This window comes from Gossypium hirsutum, chromosome A12 (assembly GCF_007990345.1).
Source record: "Gossypium hirsutum isolate 1008001.06 chromosome A12, Gossypium_hirsutum_v2.1, whole genome shotgun sequence".
NCBI lineage: Eukaryota > Viridiplantae > Streptophyta > Magnoliopsida > Malvales > Malvaceae > Gossypium > Gossypium hirsutum.
Genome location: NC_053435.1, coordinates 92332581 through 92353122, shown reverse-complemented (window position 1 = coordinate 92353122; position 20542 = coordinate 92332581). Strand labels below are relative to the sequence as shown.

The window sequence follows — 20542 nt, the reverse complement described above, 5'->3', positions numbered from 1 at the left end:
AAGATTTAAAAAAAGCATAATTTGCAATTTGAACTAAAAATAGTTTACGCATGAAATTTTATCACGTGGTATGTTTTTGAGTCAATCAATAGAGAAGTGTTCATTCTTGTGAAAATATATTCCTGCCCTCAACGTTTCCATCATTCAAACATCAGAACGCTAATTAACAGTTCATATCATCTGCATATCCAAATTCCCTAAACTCCGAGGCATCTTCATAGCTTACCAGAAATTTACCAATTTACCAATTCAGATGCTTTATTTTCTCTAAGGTGCTCTTCATTCGTCTTAATATGCTCCGTATCTATCCAAGTTATTTATTTTTCCTAATCCAAGTTATTTATTTTTCCTAAAATACGCGTGTTCAATAACTATATTTGACGCATTTGGACATGAATACAAAATATAATCCTCTGAACATGAAGAGGGAAATAATACTTTGAAAAGAAAAAAAAAATACTTAAGCCTATCAAACACATACCCATATCAAATAATCACCTCCAAAGATAACTTAGCTGCCAACTACCAAAATTTGTTCATACTGATGTAAATCCACCTCCACCAAGTAAAAGGGTTCTAAGATAATAATAATATTGGTACTCTTTACCATATCAAATGTAAGATCACAAATGAATTAGTTTCTCTTTAAGGAGAAGATGGAGCCATTCAGGAGGTGGGGTTTTGATACTTCCATCTGAAAGGCACCGAAAAATCACCATCTCTCCTGCTAATAATTTTCTCATAAATATTCTTCTATGTTGCTGTTGGCTAATTAATACATATGTAAGGCATGCCTAAAAATTTTAAAGGTTGATTTTCCCCTCAAATGACCCTAAATCTAATAGATCAAGACAATTTTCTCTTCATCTACGAACTGATACAACAATGGGTCTTATGTGTACAAAGAATAAGCAAAAGTAAAGAAAACAAAAATCTATCACATACTAGTTTAGTTCTAGTTCATCAATAGTGATGTCAGTATTTGTCCCATCGTTTTCTCAGATGCGTCACCTTCATTCTCTATAGCAATACCCGACTCTAGCACTGCAGCATCCAGAGTCAACTTCCTTTTTGCAATCTCATAAACATTCTCATCAACAGTACCTTTAGTAACCAGCCTGCAAATGATACGAAACTATGTTAATTTTGCATCTACAACTTCACAATGCATTGATGAGCCAAGAAGAAGAAATACAAAATGGGAAAAGAAGGGTATTTCTGAGCACCTGTATATAGTAACTGGCCTAATTTGGCCAATTCGATGGCAACGATCTTCAGCCTGCCGGTCAATCTGTGGATTAAAATCCATGTCATGGATAATTACAGTATCAGCTCCTGTCAAGTTCAAACCCTGCCCTCCAGCTCTCGTGGACAACAAGCACACAAATATTGAAGTGTCATTATTGAAATCATCAACTATAGTCTGCCTATCAGTCACCTGAGTGCTGCTCAAAGTAAGATATATTCAATGCACAGATAATGTTAGAGAATGTATAGGAAAAAGAAACTGGAACAGTATGTTTATCTGCCCGTAAAAAATGCCTGCACTAGTTAAGCCTCATAGTAGAAAACTGGAACCAGCAATTTAAAAGAAAACAACAAAACTTTTATCCCATAAAGGAGGACAAAGAAAATTCTAATGAAGCAGAATGTAAGCAACACCTTCCATCAAACCGTTTATATGTAACTCCAATAACATCTAAAGTCCACTCTAAGATATCAAGCATTGATGTCCATTGGCTAAAAATCAGAACTCGATGCCCACTTCTCTTGAGTGAAGGGAGAAGTTTTGCTAAAGCCTGCAGCAACATAAAGCACACGCAAATGTAATTGATGCATGACGGTTAGACGGATGAGAGAGAAAGAGAATAAAGAATACCTGGCATTTAGCTGAAAGCATAACATACTCATCAGAAAGAGTTCCTTTACCACCAGTAATTCCATAGCGAATTAAAAGCTGTATTAACGATGTTTAAAACAAATATATGAATACCAAAACTAGAAAAGAAAAAAAAATTATAATTTTGGTCAAATTAGATTTAAAATTGCAAAAAGAGACGTCAGCATAAACTTAGCAGTTATAGCCGTCATTACACAGAGAAGAAGAATAAAAGGGAATTGTATGCACAAAAGGTACTCATCAGTTTCCGATCCACTAGTCACTATTGAAATGGAATAAGCTATTTGGAAAGATAAGTTTAAATATGAATGATCACACTTGAACATACCTAATAATGAATGATCACACTTGAATGTACCTAATATTTTAATAAAAATAATGGCATTCTCTTAAGCGTAAATTAATGATGGCATTTAATACCCTATGCAGTCGATGCTTAAGAGAGGGAGTAGGCTGAAAGAACCAAAATAGTCTCTGTATTAGATACCTGATATCCATTTGGAATCTTCAAATTTGTGAGCTATGATTCAGTGTCAACATTGAGGTCTAAAACAAGTAAATTTGTGGATTAATAGCATTTGGATGAAGTGATCAATACGTGATAAATTTGTAGTTTTTTGTATTCATTATGGTCTGCTTAGAACTGAAATAAATATAACATCAATTCTAACCAGTACTTCATAGAAACTGTAACAAAACAAGCCATCCAAAATAAAGCCCTGCAAATAGGTATTTCGTTTTCATTAAGTTGTTTAAACATCGTAATTGTAACTACATTCGATCTTTGAAAATTATGTAGGTATCAGTATGCTAAATATTATATGGACGGTGAACACCACAAGGAAGCATCCATCAACCTACTTTTATGGTTGACTGATGGTGATGGATCCATTCCACATCATAATGACCTAATATGCTTTAACCTCATGCCTCAAAGGAGAAAAGAGGACCCAAACTGGAAGACCAGAAAAATCTAAAATGAACTTGGAGCAAAACCACTAAGACTGTCCAAAAGTCAATCCACTCATATGGCCTATACAGGCCAGACCTTGGACAAGGTTTTGACAAATTTGGACCAGATCAAATTAGTATTTAATAATAAAATTATTAAAAATTAACTATAAAAATATATAACTTTTTTTTTCCTTAGTGGCTGACCACCGACTAGGCTTAGGTAAAGAACTTAAAAGGAAAATTTTGGACCACAGCCTGGCCTATGGACACCCAAGAACTTATATGACAAAAAAAAATAGCCTACATTACCATTGAAGTTGTCAGTAATTAAAATCACATCCTTGATCACTCACATAGCAATTTAGGTTGACTAAAATATTACTCAAATCTTGAGTTCCCTCATCTCAGTTTCGACATAAAGTCAATTATGGGCTCAGAACATATTGGTGTTGAAAACCAGTTTCAATCACTCACCTCAGAATTTAAGCTTTTAGGTTGAATCAGTCTGCAACTGTTTTTATACTACAAAACAACTTAAAATAGGTTCACTACTAAGGGAACTATTGCAGAAAGAGAACTAAACTACAGGACTTCATATTGAGTGGAAAATTTAGGGAACATGCTGATAAAATGAAGAGAAACTACCAACCAACCTGCAACCTGATACTCAAAGATATTCTCATCCTTTTCCAGTACTTAAAAGTCTTCCTTGTTAACTCTGATCTATCTTCTTTTTCAACCTTCACAAATAATTTAAATTTCCTATTCTATAAACTACTTCAAATACTTTGAATGACTCTCGTTTAACAAACAGAATAAAGAATAAATATACATAAAACAAACAGTAATCATCGCAAGCCTCAAGTCTTGAAAAGGGAAAAGGAAATTTCTTAATCAAAAGAATTACCCGATTAATAGAGAAGTCATTGTAATTCTTTAGTTCCTCAATTACTCTGTCCAAGGTACATTCAAAAACACCCATTGAATGCAACCTTTTAGCAAAGCGAACAACGTCCTCATCATTATAAATTCGCCTCACTAATAATGGATGATTTGCAATCTAGAGAAGTTTAAAGCAAAGATATTAGGTTTAAGCACCAGAGACCCTTTTGAAATTAAACACATGGCAACGGAAGGATAAGGAATATAAATGAAGCACCTTTCTAAACTGAACAAAATAGTTTGAGATCTGACGTTGAGGAAGAATTCCAACAATATTATTCATATCAGATTCTGAAAGCTTAGCTATCCGTGCTCGTGAGATTGTACGATACTCCTCTATGGCTTCCCTATATGCATCTTCTTGTTGCTTCTCCATAATTACATGCTCAACCTGCAAAAGGGATACTTAGCTACACTAGAATATTGAAACAGTTACTGCTACAGAGGAATTTTCAAATTAAAGTCCCTCAATAAAGTATACACATTATCTAATCAAAACCTAAGAGTAAGAAAGCATCTACCCGTTGCATCTTTGGGACAAGTTGCTGCATCACAACAGATTTCAGACGCCTCAAGATGAATGGTCCCAGAATGGACTTCATACGACCAACCAACTCCCTATCTTCTGCATTTAGTCGCTTTTTCAAGTCTACATCCTCAGTGGCAAAAAGATCAGGCATCATGAACTCTAGCAACAACCACAGCCCCTGCAACAAAAAGCTATCCACTCAGCAGCAACAAAATAACATGTACAATACTCAGAAGCAGCTTTAGAAAACATATTTTCTAATACCAGCAGCATTTTATTCAGACAAAAGAAAAATCTTATCAGAAGGTTTCATGATAACAGGAGAGGTATTTCTTACCAAAATGAGATTCCATTGACAGCAAAGAAAATATATGAAAGACTAAGGAACAAAAGACATTTTTATCTAAACTATAAATTCAAAGCATGATTCATTGAGTTGCAATATTGCTGTCATAATACAGTCTACATTGAAAAGAATTGCTTCATTTTTCCCATAATAAATTTTGGTTCTCTTTGAGAAATAGTTTTTAATGGATGAAATTCTATGCTTCAGCATAACAGAACTTTTTCTCAATAATGTGAACCATATGACTCACTGAACCATACCACCACAATGCTCAATAACCATTATTTACTTAAATTACTTCTGGTTCTAGAATTACTTTAGGACAGAGGAGAAGGTAATAGTACATGTAAATCATTTTGCAGCGGTGTGCCTGTTAGCATAAGACGCTGTTTTGCAGTTCGAGCAACTGACATTAGGTTTTTCCACCCATAGCTGTTCTTATCCTTTAAAGCATGGGCCTCGTCCATTAGCACACAGCTCCAGTGCCAACGTTTCAGAATTTTACGATCATCCTTCTGTTGCACACTATAGAAACCACTAATAAAAACCAAATACACACATGTACACACTCATGTAGACAAACAAACAGAATAGAACACAAACCCAGATAACAAAAAGCATACCTGTGTCTTTCAAAAAGTGAATAGCACACAAGGAGGACATTAAATGGAGGTGGTAATCCAGCTTTGGACAAAGAGCTCAACTCTTTCGAGTAAGCTGCTCTGCCAGCACCATGATGCTGAAGTACAGAAAATGACGGGCACCACTTCTTAAGTTCTATATCCCAGTTTTCTAAAACTGACGCAGGACAAACTATCAAATGAGGACCAGGATCATTTTTCAGATGTTTCAGCAAAGTTAAATATGTAATAGCCTGTAGAGGAAAGCAATTTAGCCTGATAAAATGAAATGTAGACAGGATTTATCTGGGAAAACAAATTAGTCTTCTGGTACCTGAATGGTTTTCCCAAGACCCAGCTCATCAGCCAATATAGCTGCACATATACAAAAAGTTGTTAGCCCTTCCAAACCATACCAATTACCTAAAACATAGACAAATATGTACTTGGAGCCTAAAATTATAAGTCTAGGGACAAATCTTTTCGTGCATATATATCTTATTAACACGACTGCCCCAAATCTCAGCATCAAATGACTTGGGCATGAATTTGACAAGCAAGTAATAATAATAAATTATTTGGAAGAGGGAGGATTTTCAAATAAGAGAAGAATTGGATCAAGTCAACAAAAACCAGACAATCAGCATCCAAAACAGTGAAAAAAATCTAGACAAAGAAGCATCAGCATCTAATATATAGGTTGTAACAAACTAATAGCAATAAGTATTGATGATTGTGTACCACACTTATTAGCCAGTAAAAAACTGGAAGGCCAGATTACTTTACTATTAACATCAGTATATGAAAAAAGAAAGCAAAAGAAACAACCATTCCCTGTTTGGCTTATTCAAAATCAAATGCAGCAATAGGACCCCCAACCCTGCCAAATTCTTGTCACGTTCTTTTTCTTTTCAAATTGGAAACTTATTGAAACAATCATGATTCTCAAAGATCTCTTTTGTGGCTTTCTTAAACTCAACAAAAATTCAATATCATTCCCTGAAAATTAAGAGTATAAAACCTAAATATTATCTATTCTAGAAAGCCATTATTACTCAAGGTTCTTATCATTTCCTTCTCCCCCCTTCCCAATCAAAGTTATAGACACATTCCAAGAAAGTGACAGATGATGAAGGTTGATGCAGTTATTATGCAACACAAGATTTGACAACACCACCCATAGTTCTGAATTTCATGTTCTGTTTCTTCATCTTAAATTTTAGTCACCCAATAAGAATTAAAGATCTCCAACTATACATGAGAATCTAGGCCAATACAGACATCTAAGAATGAGCATTTAGGTTTTACAGAAACCGTTTGTTCTTACTTCTCAGCCTATTTCTATTAGATATAGGAATGTGTTCAAGAATTTATCAAATCTCAGCAACAAATACAAATTATTATTTAGGAACCACATCAATAACAGAAAAACCTAGAAATATAAAGCCCAGGCATAACAGAACTGGTGTCCAAGGATTAAAACAAGTACCTCCTCCAATACCCTTTCGATGCAACAGAAGAAGAAAGTTTACACCAACTAGTTGATATGGCTTGAGAACTGGCCGAAAACCAGAATCCACAGCCCCACATGCAACATCAACATCATTCTGCAAGAGTAAGACATAAGCCAATTTAGAAACAAGCCTATCTGAAAACCAAAAGGTAATGTTGAACAGATATTGCATTCATACATTCCCCGATTTCGGCCATGTAGTATCTCAAAACAATCGTCTCCACAAAAATGATGTAAAAACGAAATTTCAAGCAATACCAATTTGCAACTATTGTGGTGATTTCCATCAAACTACAGCTTAAACATAAAGCATAATGACATGCATTCACCTAATTAAGTCGATCTGAACTTAATGCAAACTTTTGCAATTTCACAGAGCTCTTTTCTAAATAAATATATATAAATATAGACAAAAAGTTCGAGTGATCACGGCCTTCGCTGCCTCAATTTTCTCAGTAACCAAACAAAAAAAAAAAGATGCTTTCAACTTCTTTTCAATAAAATATACCTGTGTAACGATTCTCACGGAAGAAGCTTCTACTTCGGCGTATCGTTCACAAGAAGCGGCAGAACTCCCATAGAGCTCCTTCCGAAGCTCAGTCGATATTTTCGCACACTTTTGCAACGCCTTCCCTACCACGTCATCCTCTTGCAGTTCCTCTATTTCTTCACTTGACTCAACATCAAACACCTCATCAGAGCAAGCATTTTCATCGTCTTCCTCGTTGTCATCAACCACGAATCAACGGACACGGTTGACAGGCCGGGCGACATCCTCGGCTTCAACATCGTCGTCTTCCAAGTTGAAGACCCCGTCGTCCTCCAAATGTTGGATTTCGATGCAATCGTCGCTGCTTTGGCCGTAATAATTAGTGTGAGATTGGGAATTGAAAGAGAAAGATTCGATTGGAGGAGGGTTAGCGCTTTTCTTTGAAACCCGGGAAGGCTTGAAAGAATGATTCTCCCATCCATCGTCTGAACTTTCGTCCAAAACGCGCTTCATTTTTGGTTTTTCCTTTAAATTCTAGCGCATATGAGTCTAGAGGTTTTAACTTCTTAAACACAAGTGAAAGTAAACAGAAGTTTAAGCGGTCATCTTTATTTATTTACCAGATTGTTTATGTTTACTAAACCAAAATATCACTGACTTAATTTATTCATTGCATAATTTGTCATTGCTTAAAATATCACTGTAATTTCTTTTTTTTTTAATTTAAAATCTTGATCCAATTATTTTGGTTAAATTTATTGGTATGGTATTTTTAAATTAAAAAAAAACATAACAATTTATTCACCTCTTTCAATTTTACTTAAAAAAATTATTTTTATCAAATCACATCAAAATAAATAAAAATATTAATTATTTTTAATTTTCTTAACGACGTGACACATCAACATTTAATTATTTTCTTTAATTTAAAAAAATTCAAAAAGAATTATAAAAACTTGTTTTTAAAATTTAAAAATCATTAACATTATTTAAAAGTATAAAAAAATTAATATTTTTAAATTTTAAAAAATTAATTAAATATTAGATATAGGACTTTTTTTATAAAATTAGAGAATTAAAAAAATATTATATAAAAAAATTCACTCAACAGTCATAAACCTAAATTTAATAAAATAATTTTAATTTTTAACAATTAAATCTAAATTTTAAAAGTTGAAAAGTAAATAGACTAAATTTTTAAAAATACAAAAACTCAAATCCAAATTTAAAAAAAAAAAGTAAAAAGAAACTTTGTTGTTATAAATAAGATTTTTTGTATAAATTCTTCATTAAACTAGTGTAGCCATGCGCTGAATCCGTGAGTTAAAAAAAATTATTATTATAAAAATATATTTCAAAGAAAATAAGATAGTCATAAAATGAAATTAACTGAAACATCATAGTCTATGCTAAAGTGTGATCTGTACTGAGAGTATTATTATGTTCGAAAACTAAAGCTCCGAATCACTGAAATGCTTACAACTTTAAAACTAGTTTTTACATGAATGATTCATAATTCTGCAAACTATTCAGACTCCTATAAAAAGTTAGGTGGTCGAGCATGTTCATTGTCGGGTAAACTATAAAAGTAATCAGTTTTATTTACCTCATATTACATTTTAGTCATTTATATTTGAAATATTACGTTTTAGTTACTTACGTTCGAAATATTACGTTTTACTTACTTACGTTATCGTTCTGTTACGAAGTGATCACTCTACCATTAAACTTCGTTACCTACGTAACGGCAATTCTACATGACAATTCAAATAGGTTTTAAATACCAACTTGAATGTGTTACGTGACAGTCCAAATTAAATTTATTTAATTAGAAACTTATTTTTATACCAATAATTGAACATTTAAGTTGGTATTTAAAATCTATGTAAACTGTAACGTAGAATTGCTGTTAGGGAGGTAATGGAATTTAATGGTAGAGTGGGCACTTCCTAACAAAATCATAACGTAAGCAACTAAAACGTAACATTTCAAACATAAGCAACTAAAATATAATCTAAAGCAAACAAAAGTAATTATTTTTATAATTTACCCGTTCATTGTCCGACTCCTCAAAGGATCATAGAAGTAAGCCCCAAAAAACCAACCTCGTTGCCTGTCCGGCTTTCTGCTTCGATATCACTCAATGCACATAATCCTGGCATTTACCCGGAGCTTTACATGCCGGACATATGCCAATGCCAACACGATATGTGTCTGTTTTATACTTGTCCCTACTACAACTGCAGATCAATCAGGCATAATAGATTAACACTGTCCAAGCTTCCCAAACAGATAATGTTTCTTCCGATTCCATACAGAGATCCTCTGAACCTTCATTGGCTCGTTCAATAATTCAAACTCCAACGCTATCTGATCTCCTCAATGTGGTGCAGAAGGGCCCAGAAAACAAACCACTGTCGCTTCGCTATCGCTGTTGTCTCTGATGCACACAAACCATGTCATGCTTATAGCATCACCCAGATCTACTGCCTCCAACACGATATACATTAGTCTAATACCCATCAAACCCACAACTGGAGAAGACATTTAACATTCTCCTCCATTGAGTTTGACATTGGAGTCCCAGAAATCAAATTCCAATCTCCATTTGATATCCTCTGTGTTTGCAGGTCAAACATAGCCTTCCTTGTCAGTTTACACAAGCTCAATAATTCCATTACCTATAACACATCAACAATCCTAGATATCTAAACCGAAGTAATTAAACATAAAAATATACATCCATAAACACATAACCAAAATAATGATTCATCATTAAATATGGAATTGGAAACGGAAAAAAGAAACCAGTTTCACAGTTTTTATGGCACTAGTTTCCCCATATAAAATAAAGGGAAAAATATATAATACTAAAAACTTACCTGAAGAGAACAGTATCATCTGCTGTAAACCTTTTTATCTGCACCGACAGTCAGAGTACAAGTATGCGGAGTTGCGAACTGAGGAATGCAGCTTTGCTTTACCTAAATGATAAGTGTATTAAAAAAATGAAAGCCATTGAAGCTAGCACGATACAGGTCAACTGAAAAGCAACCCTGACAAGAAAGCTAGTGAACAAAAAAGGAAATCTTAAATTGATGATAAAAGGGGCATCTGGATTCTTACACACCAAGCCCTACTCAAATTACTTAAAATTCATAAGATAAAAGATATTTTTGGAAAAATGTTTCTGTGGCATAGATGTAAACTCATACTATGAGCTATCCACAAGTGTCTTGATATTGTAACCATGGACTTAATTGTATATGCGGACTGTAATTCAGTTGAATAAAAATTTGGTATTTGTCAGTGCAAAGATGCCTATCACCTAAAGAAGCATGGTCGCAACACTCAACAAAATCTTACAAAGAATCAGTTCCTCAAACCTACTTCTCAACTGAACTTGTATAACTTCCATAGCAGCCTTCAGGTGTCAAAACTACTAGGGGAAAAGGAAAGGATAAACCCTATCACTTTCAATATTTCATGATACCATAAGAAATCAAAAGCAAATATGAAGAGTATGGGAAAACAAATCTAATTTTATCAGTTCTTTTACTAAGACGTCTTATACTGCAGTCTCATCCTATAAAAACTATGCATCAATAAGATACACTATTCCCACTGTTTCTACACATTGAAGAAACTAAAGTTATCAGTTGTGACCATAACTCACCAGTCAGCATCAAGGGATGGAACATACAATCTATGCACAGTGCATCAAAAGCTTTTTTGGCTCCAAAACAAAACATCTTCTGCCCAAAGTTTTGCATCATTAAGAAACAACACAGTAAGGATTCGTTATTAACGATTCTGCTCAAACATGTTTGCATTCTCACGACCAGGATTGCCCACAGTTTCTTATTCTATTTTATGGTACACCCCAGTCCTCCAGTTCATGTTTTGTACACAGCTTGAACAAGAGGACCAGACAATTAGACTTTAAGTTTGTACACTCGGAACAGCAAGATGGACGGGACTAGTAATTAAACCCATCTTAGCCATTTCATTTTGCAACTCAATGGCTTCAGTAACATGTCCGAGCTCATAGTACTTCCTTAATACACCAATGCAAAGAATTTCATCAGGGAGAATATGCTTGCTTATCATCTCATCCAGAAATTCTCTTGCTTTCTCTAACTGGCCACATCGGCAAAACCCTGAAACCAGGGAAGTGTAAGCCGGCAAATCAAGCTCCATGCCCATTTCAATCATTCTGTCCCGCAGATTCAAAGCTTCCTTAAAATTCCCATGCTTCAGATTTCCATCTATTAAAGCAGTGTAAGCAGTTGTATCCAGAACCAAATTTTTACTAAGCATTTCATCGTACATGCTTTTGGCTGCTTCAATGAAATTATTTTTACAGAGGCCATCGATCAATACTGTATAAACTGCAACATTAGGTTGCAAATTGAAATCTGGCATTCTATTGAAATAATTAGTTGCCTCTAGAACCAATCCATTTTTGCACAAACCATCAACCAAAACACAAAAAGTCACAACTGTAACTTCAATTCCCAGGTCCCACATTTCTTCTAGCAGATTCAGTGCCTCACTGGTTTTCCCCGCCTTAAAATAAGAATCCATGATTGTAGTATATATGACTGGATTCAGACTCAGTCCAGATGCCTTCATTTCATCGGTGACAAATTTAGTTTCTTCTATTTTATCATTGTTGCATAGTCCCCAGATGATAGTTCCATGCAACAAAAGGTCTGGTTTAATGCTTTTCTCCTTCATTTCTTTCAAAAGATTCAATGCATGCTCCATCTTCTTAACTTTCATATAGCCATGAGTAAGGGCAGTATAAGCTTGCACATTAGGAGTTAAACCAGCTTTCAGCATTGCCCTAAAAACTTCCTCTGCTTCCTTAGTTCGCCCTGCTTCACAAAGGCCATCGATTATAGTTGTATATGTAACAATGTTCAAGGCAATATTTGCCTGCAACATCTCATTAGCCAGCTTCAATGCTTCAGTTAGGTTACCAGCTTTACAATTTGCATCGATTAAAGAAGTATACGTGTACTCATTGGGAAAAAGACCAAGCCGCCTCATATCAACTAAGAATTTAATCCCTTGCTGCATCATCCCTTCCTTGCAAAATGCATCAATAAATGTGCTATAAGTAACAACATTTGGTTTCAACCCCTTATTCCTCATTTCACGAAAAAACTCAAAAGCTCGAGGCATCATCTGAAATTTACAAAAGCAGTTTATCAAGGCATTGTATGTAATTACATCAGGGTCACACCCTACGTTCTTCATCTCTTCAAAATAGAAAAGGACTTCATCCAAAAATCCTACCTTTCCATATCCATCAAGTAGGGAGTTATATGTGACAACATCCGGTGTTAGGCCAATCTCTTTCATTTGTCTAAATAACATTCTTGCAGTCTCCAAGTCCCCTTCTTTGCACATACAATCTATCACTATATTATAGGTGTAAACTGACGGGGCGACGCCAGCCCCAACCATTTCCTCCAAAAATCTCCGAGATTGGTCCCTCCTCCCTGACTTACAAATCCTATGTAAAAAAGCATTGCAAGAACGAACTTTAGGCAAAACTCTAAACCTTTTCATTTTCGTAAAACATCGGCTAGCCTCCTCAAGTAATCCCATATCCACCAACACACTAAACAAAGCATCAAACACCCCAAAACCATACGGACAAACATTCCTAGTAGACCAAAGAACATCAAAAAAATCGCAACCTGGAAGCACTACCCCACGCCTTGACAAAATGAATTCCTTAAGAACAGCAGTAGCATCAAAATACATTCTACCATAAAACAAAATGTGTACTAATCTACAATAAGATTCACTTGTAGGGCTAAACCCTTTCTGGGTTTTCGCCAATTTGAAGAATTTCAATGCCAAATGAGGTTCCTGTTTCAAACCAACCAAAATCTTAGACACCCAAATGGGTGCCAAGCTTGAACCAAATAAACTGACAATCTTTGGGTCATTCCATTGGTCCTGTCGAATGATTTTACACAATGATTCCCTACTGAGATCATCTAAAAAAATGTTTGTATTACAATTAGACTTAGTCCCAAATGGGAACTTGATCACAAAACAAAAACTAGTGAACAAAACAAAAGGGCAGAAAACAAGAGAGTTATTGGAGGGTGGAGAAAAACTGAGGAGATGAGGGTTTTGAAAGAGAAGAAAAGGGTGGCTTACTCTGGCAGGGATTCTGCGGTTGATGTGTAAGAGATTGCGGAGAGATACAAGCATTTTGGTTAAGAAACTTAGAGTTGCAGAGATTAGCTTCATTTTTTAAGCTGAGATTGCATTTTTTTTAAACAAATTCGTAGACTGATTAAGTGAGAACTGGGAACTGGGGAATGAGTTTTGGTTAGGGTTTAACAATGTAGCAGAGAAGGCGTCTAGGTTAATGGGTGATGAACTATAGTCGTAGGCCATCGACTGCTTCTCTAGAGATTTTGGGCTTTCAGTTCTCAGCCCACTACAACCCAAAGTGTTGAAGTGCAGTATTAAACTTGTTAAAAAGAAAAAACTGTTAAACGTGTAATATCATACCCAAAATTTTAATTTTGTATAATTTTATATATTAATTTTAATTTCATTCAATTTTTATAAAAAAATTAATATTATTTTTGATATAACACCATTTTACATTTACATATTATATATATAAATAATTATCCTTTTGAAATATAAAAAGTTGATGTATTCATTTATTTAATTTTGTATATTTAAACCAAAATCAAAATTTAATGAATATAATTGAAAAAAACCAAAGATCATTTATCAAATTGTATATTGATTCAAAGTTCATGTATAATTTTTTTATATTTATCCAAAAAAAAAGAGTTTAAACCTATGTCATATAAGAGTGAAGAAGTTTTAACCGTCACTCCAAATAAGTATTAACAATTGTACTAATAAAAAAAGAATAAAACTAGTTTACGAAGCTTTAGTTAAATATTCCACATTTGTTAAAAAATTATGGAATGACTAAAATGTGCTTGAGGAAGTGGCCACTTCTTGAAGTGTTACAACAAAGTTGGACAATTTTCATATTTGTGAGATTCCCCCAAAAAATGTTTGTTTTACCATCACACAAAAAAATATTTTGTTACTAATGAACAAGATATTGAGGAATTGTTCATACATAAAATCATAATTATTGATACAGTCTTTTCCACATAAAAAGGGAATCTTTTGTTACAATATAAGCAGAAATGATGTGAATTATTCAAGAATCGAAGTGGATTTACTTTATAAAAAGAAGATATCAATGAACTTCTATGAAACGGTTTCAGGGGATTCAGTCAATTGTCTTAATCGTGGGATATCATTAAGAAATATGAATCCATGTTATCAAAAGATTTCTTGCGATTATTTGGCAACTTATTGAACTTGATTCTTGACTTGTGTTGATATTGTGGTGTGTATCTAGCACATCAGTGAAGATGTATCACTTGAGGAAACTATTTTGGAAAATCGGATCAGATCATGCTTATCTAATCCTTTGAATTGAGGATATTGGATAGGATTACAACATTGATATCTTAGCTACCAAGAGTCATTATTTATCTTGTTTATTATTATCCCATTGTTTTCAACTAGGTTAGTTGTTGTTTAATACGGATTGTGATAGATCATAATATAAGGCATATATTTAACCTCCACTATCAACTCCATAATTAGGGTTGAGAGAGAGGTAAGGAATGGACCAAGGAGCTTACAATTCAAGCCTTACTGAGTTACTTCATGTTAGATCAAGCTCATGTCAAGCTTGATTCACACATTAAACAACCAGATTAAGCTTCGCTTATACACTTTTCTCCAAGCTCATAAGCTTAGGGCAATTAATTATCCTCAATACCTCATATCAATCTTTTCACCTACACATGCATGTAATTGAATTGCATAGTAAAGTACAACTGATCCATGAATATAGGAAACTAAAAAGTATATATCAATATAGATGTGAGACAGGGATGTCCTTTTTGCCTCTATTTTATAGATTTATTCAAATGAATATGATTGATTGTTAGAAATTTTATTATTAATTGGTAGATATGTATTCGTGCACACAAACTATATGGTTTGGCTTTCAAGTTGAGGTTGAAAGGATAAGAGGGCATCTGTAACACCCCGAAAATTTTTATAGTAAGATATTATCATTTATATAGTAAAATAAGGAAATAAAGTGACAAGAAGAGGAAATTTGAGTTATGTCATTGGGAAGTATATTATGACATGTTAATTCAAGAAAGGTCTAAATTGTAAAAGTGAGAAAAGTTTTGTTGCCAAAGAGTAAATACTCAAAATTTAAGGGGTTGAAGTGTAAATATGAAAAGTTGAAGGACTAATAGTACAGATATTTTAAGGGTGGAATGATCTAGAAACTAAGGAAAATTGATGAATTAAGACCAAATTGAATAGGTGAAGAATTTTGAAGGACTAAATTGCAATTTTACCAAATTAAATGATGACTCAAGAATGAAATTTTAAAAGATCACAAAGGGCAAAATGGTCAATTGGAAGAGAGAGAAATCTAGAAAGCAATGATGATGTTGGTGATATTTTATAATTATTTAATTAGATAATTATTATTTATTTAATATTTTAATAAGATATTTATTATTTTATTATTTTATTTAGTATATATATATGTGTGTGTGTGTATGGAAAAAAAAAAAGAAAGAGGGAACAACACCATCCATCTTTCCATGCAACCAACGTTGGAAGAGAAGAAAAGAAAGAAAATTTTCTTTTCTTTACAATTTGGTCCTTCTACCAAAAATTCACCATTTCACCCAAAAATCAAAAGAATTTTCATAGCTACCAAGAAAGAAAAATGTTAAGGAGACTATGGGAAGTTAGAATATCAAGTTGGATTCAAGAAATGAAAGCTGAAGGAGAGAGAAAATCAAGATGAAGATTGAAATCAATAGAACAAGGTAAGAACATCATGATTTCAATATATTTTTAAGTTTGATATTATTGAAAAAGCATGGGATTGATGTTAATGTAGAGTTTCCTTACATATGGTCCTATGTTCTTGATATGTTAGTGAAGAGAAAATAAGAGAAAGTGATGAGAAAGAGTGTAGAGAAAGAAAATAGTGGTGTTATAAACATGGTAATTAATATCTTGCACTAAAATAGTTTTGGACAGCAGCAGTAGTCTAAATTTGAAAAATCACCAAAAATTGTGGAAATCGAATTAGGAGTTGAATAAAATATGAAATTAAATTTTATTAAGTCTAGTTTTTCATAGAAGAAATGCTGTACGCAATGAAATTGTAAATTGTAAGATATAACAAATTTAGTTAGACAAGGTTAGAATGATTTTGGGTTCACCTGTTCTGACTTTGTAAAATCATAAAAAATCGGATAAAAAAATTATGGGCTTAAATTTATATGTTTATAATCCTGAATGAGTATATTTTCAATAGAAATAAACGGGAATATCATTCGAATTCTGTACGAGGTGATAATTAATTTTTAATAAAGAAGGGTCAGAACTGTCAGATAGCAGAACAGAGGTGAATTTAAAGAATAAACTGTACTTATTGGCTAAACCAACAATTCTGAAAATTTTATGGTAAGAAGATATGTAATTCTAGTTTCAGGTAAAATTAGCAGATCTTAATTTTGAGTTCTTTATCTCAAGATATAAATAATTTAGTGACTATGACTCAAATGGACAGTTTTGAATATACATATAAGTAAATAGTGAAATTATTGATAATGTTATTTATAGCAAGTTATGTAAATTAAGGATGTGAAATGAAGAGGAGGAGGAGAAAAATATGTATGAATATTCAGCTAGCATGGCTAATTTGCATGTTTTAGGCTCAGGGACTACATTGAATAAAAGTAAAACTTTATGGGTAATTTTGTAAAAATGTTAGAAATGTCCAATTCGCATGAAATGGATTATTTTATTATTTAAAATTGCAAAATTGAATGAAATTATTAATTTAGTTCAAGATCGGGGAAAATCATGTTTTAAGGATTGAATTGAAAAGTATTAAAATTATGGAAAATTCTGATATTTTATAGAATTCATGGGTTGTTATCAATTTGTATGAGAATAACGGCTGGAAATAAGGATTAAATTGTAAGAATTTTATTTTTTTGAGCCTAAGGATGAAATCATCATTAATTAAAAATTTAGGGGTAAAATGGTAATTTTATTTAGAGCATTAATTGAACGTATTAGAACGTGAAATAAATGAAAATGATGATCAAATTTATTTATAAAGATCCGGATGACTCGAATACTAGAATTAAACGTGGAAAAGAAAAGATATCGGATTAATGAAATTATAAACATGAACAAGCAACGAGGTAAGTGTAACTTGAATTGTATTTTTAAATGCATGAAATATCGATATATTGAATTACCTGATTTATGTTTATGAAGAAATGACAAGAGAATGATATTTATCATGACATGTAAATATGTGATTATCTTTGATACGTTGATACAAGGAAATTAAGTATAGTGAGACGAGTAATAAATTCAAGTAAAACATATCGAGAAAAATAAGTACGTTTAAGGGACAATATGTTTGATTTTAATTGGTTCCAAATATGAACGTTAGATGAAACAAAATATCTGATAAATAAATCGGTAACTTTAGTAATGCTCTGTAACTCTATTTCGGTGACGGATTCGAGTTAGGGGCGTTACAACATCCTTATGAATAAACTAGTTGCTGCAAGGCACATGAAAGAGAAGAAGTGTACAACAACAAAAGTTGAAATTGAAGTTGCAAAAACCAAGCAACAAGCAAAATATATTCGAAGAACTGGCCACCTATCATATCTTCCCTGATGGAGTTAGTGCTCCTGAAAATTCAGATTTTCCTCTCCAATCAATTAACCCTGCCTCTACCCCACAAAGCTTCTTTTCACTTCCTAACTTCTATCAAAATTCTCATTTGGGCTCTTTCATGTCATTCTATTGTCAAGTATTAAAATAACATACTCCTCTGCATTAAGACTGGTTAAAGCTAAAATGATGCCTCTCTCTTATCTTTCCCAAATCCCCTCCACATGAACATAAATTCCTAATGTTAAGATCATGCTGATTGAAATTTAAAATCATTTACAACATGTTTGGTTCACTAGAATAGAATAGGATTGTAATAGAATAGTCATTCTCTGGGAATGGAATAGGGCAGTAATGGAATTGAAATTTAAAATCATTTACAACATGTCTTTTCCTCTAAGCATATTGTAAACGATTGCCCAATCCTTTTTCAATGTTTTAATCATTAATTCAAGAATAGGTTTAGCCTTTAGCATTGCATGAGGTAAAAAAATTTCCATCATTCTTCCAATTTAAGTAAATAACCAACCTTGAATCTCGTATCTGCATTAAAAGTTCCAACATTATGCAAGTCTATCATACATGAAATCAATGCAGCATCTTCTTTCGAAACCCATTTCCTTTTGGTTCCTCTAGAGTTTTAGGAAAATGTTACAGTTGATTGTGAAAAGCCTGACATACTTTTAAAGAAAATTCCACACAATCAATTAATAGATAAAAAAAATTCAATTAATACAAGTCCAGTACAATACAGAAATACCATAAACACAACATCAAAGATAAATAAAATAACATAAAGTCTTTCAAATAGCACTTTTAGCCTCATTAATTTCTAGATGCTTTCCATTCATTGAACATTTGATTTGCTAGTCTCATCTTCCAATTTGCCCATGCATTAGTTGAATGAATATTGATTATATTAGGTTCATTATCCTCTATCACATTACTATTTAAACCTTTTCTTAGCATCGCATCAATAGGATCAAGACTCATTTCAATTTGAAAAAAATTATAAAGTAAGCAAGAAGCAATAATGATTCGATTGTTCACCCTCACATGATAAAATGATGGGCTCTTAAGTGTACCCCATCTAAGTTTTAATAAACTAAAACATCTTTCAATAACGTTGCGCGTTGATGCATGTTTCATATTGAAAAATTCTTTTGGAGTACTTGGTTTGTAACGACCTAAAATTTACGGGTATCGAAAATTTAAATTTTTGGGTCATAATTTCCGCAAAATGAATTTGTAAATATTTATTAGAAATATTTACGAAGCTCGTAGTGTAGTCAATTAGACTTTGGTTAAGTAAATTTAGCTTAATCAAGGCTAATTTAGTGAAAGGACTAGATTGAATATAGTGTAAAAGTTTAATTCTAGAATAGAGAAAATTCAAGGGATTAAATTAGAAATTATACCATAAGGTGACAAGTGTGTGGTAAGTATAAATACATGTGTATTAATTTAACTAGTACAAATGTATGAGTATATATGTATTTACTTATTATATAAGTAAATAAATAATAATTATAATAATTTAATAATATAATATATATGTTATAATAATAAAAGAATAAAGAAAATAAAAGAAATAAAATATAAAGAAAAAGAAAGGAGAAAGGGATGAAAGAGAGCAGGGAAAGAAAGAAAGAAAAAGAGAAAGAAAAAGAAAGGAAAATTAGGGTTTTGATGTTTGAAGTTTAAGTGGTAAGTCAATTTAGTCCATTTTCTTGTAATTTTGGTGTCTATGGAATCCTAGGAAGAAATATTATTTGAGTTATGTTGAAATTTAGAAAGTTAATGAATTTTTAGATGTTGATTAAGTTGTATAAATTGATGAATTATTGGTTTAATTGATAGAAATTCAAGTTAAAAGTGGGAAAATGATTGATTTGTAAAGATAGATATAAGTTTTGTTATAGTAGGGATTAGATTGTTAAAATTGTAGAATTGATGCTTTATATTGAATATTAAGAGTTAAAACTTGTTTAAATTAGGTACAAAAATGAAATTTATAAGATTATTTGAAGAAAAGAATGGTTATGGTGGTAGGACCTAATAGGAAATATAGTAAAAGTTACATGGATATTAAAGAATGTGTTATTAAATAACATATATTGATAATTTTAAATGTTAAATTTTATGTAGCCAACATAGCACCGGAAACGTCATCGAAAAAGGGAAAAGAGAAAGTGAACGAGGATATCGAGTAAACTCGAGAATTTCAGTTTGTATTTCTATAAACTATGCTTAATGATTTAATAAAAGTAATTGCTATTTTTAATTGTCAGCGTGTATGATAAATGAAATGATGAAAATTGTTACTGTTTCTGTGTCAAAATGAAATGATTTGAATATCCTATTAACAGTGTCGGGCTAGTCGGATATAATTGGCATGCCATAGGATTGGAAGTGTTCAGGGATATTCCG

The 20542-nt window shown here is 32.6% G+C and overlaps 2 protein-coding genes across 4 annotated transcripts; both read right to left on the bottom strand.

Moving 5' to 3' along the window:
• Positions 1-582: 582 nt before the first annotated feature.
• On the bottom strand, positions 583-7896 carry LOC107918124 (protein CHROMATIN REMODELING 19). Its single transcript, XM_016847648.2, is given in 12 exon segments — positions 583-1118; positions 1227-1445; positions 1663-1799; positions 1880-1957; positions 3762-3914; positions 4014-4187; positions 4318-4503; positions 5016-5196; positions 5295-5545; positions 5626-5666; positions 6781-6898; positions 7313-7896. Coding segments are annotated over 12 exon segments (2196 nt in total). The 5' UTR covers positions 7808-7896; the 3' UTR covers positions 583-955.
• Positions 7897-8663: 767 nt separating this feature from the next.
• Positions 8664-13699, bottom strand: LOC107918111 (putative pentatricopeptide repeat-containing protein At2g02150). 3 transcript variants are annotated; one of them, XM_041083091.1, is made up of 4 exons: positions 12599-13699; positions 10971-12487; positions 10177-10278; positions 8664-9975 (listed from the first exon to the last, which is right to left on the bottom strand). In XM_041083091.1, the coding sequence occupies exons 1-2, from the start codon at positions 13568-13570 to the stop codon at positions 11237-11239; spliced, it is 2223 nt and encodes a 740-aa protein (XP_040939025.1). In that variant the 5' UTR covers positions 13571-13699; the 3' UTR covers positions 8664-9975; positions 10177-10278; positions 10971-11236. The 3 variants fall into 3 exon arrangements, with proteins under 3 accessions (XP_040939025.1, XP_016703116.1, XP_016703117.1); XM_016847627.2 differs by having other exon boundaries at positions 10971-13698; XM_016847628.2 differs by having other exon boundaries at positions 8664-9912; positions 10971-13698.
• Positions 13700-20542: the final 6843 nt, after the last annotated feature.

What these genes read in the sequence shown, in the direction of transcription:
- LOC107918111 (XM_016847627.2), bottom strand. Translation starts at nt 13,570, where the DNA reads ATGAAGCTAATCTCTGCAACTCTAAGTTTCTTAACCAAAATGCTTGTA.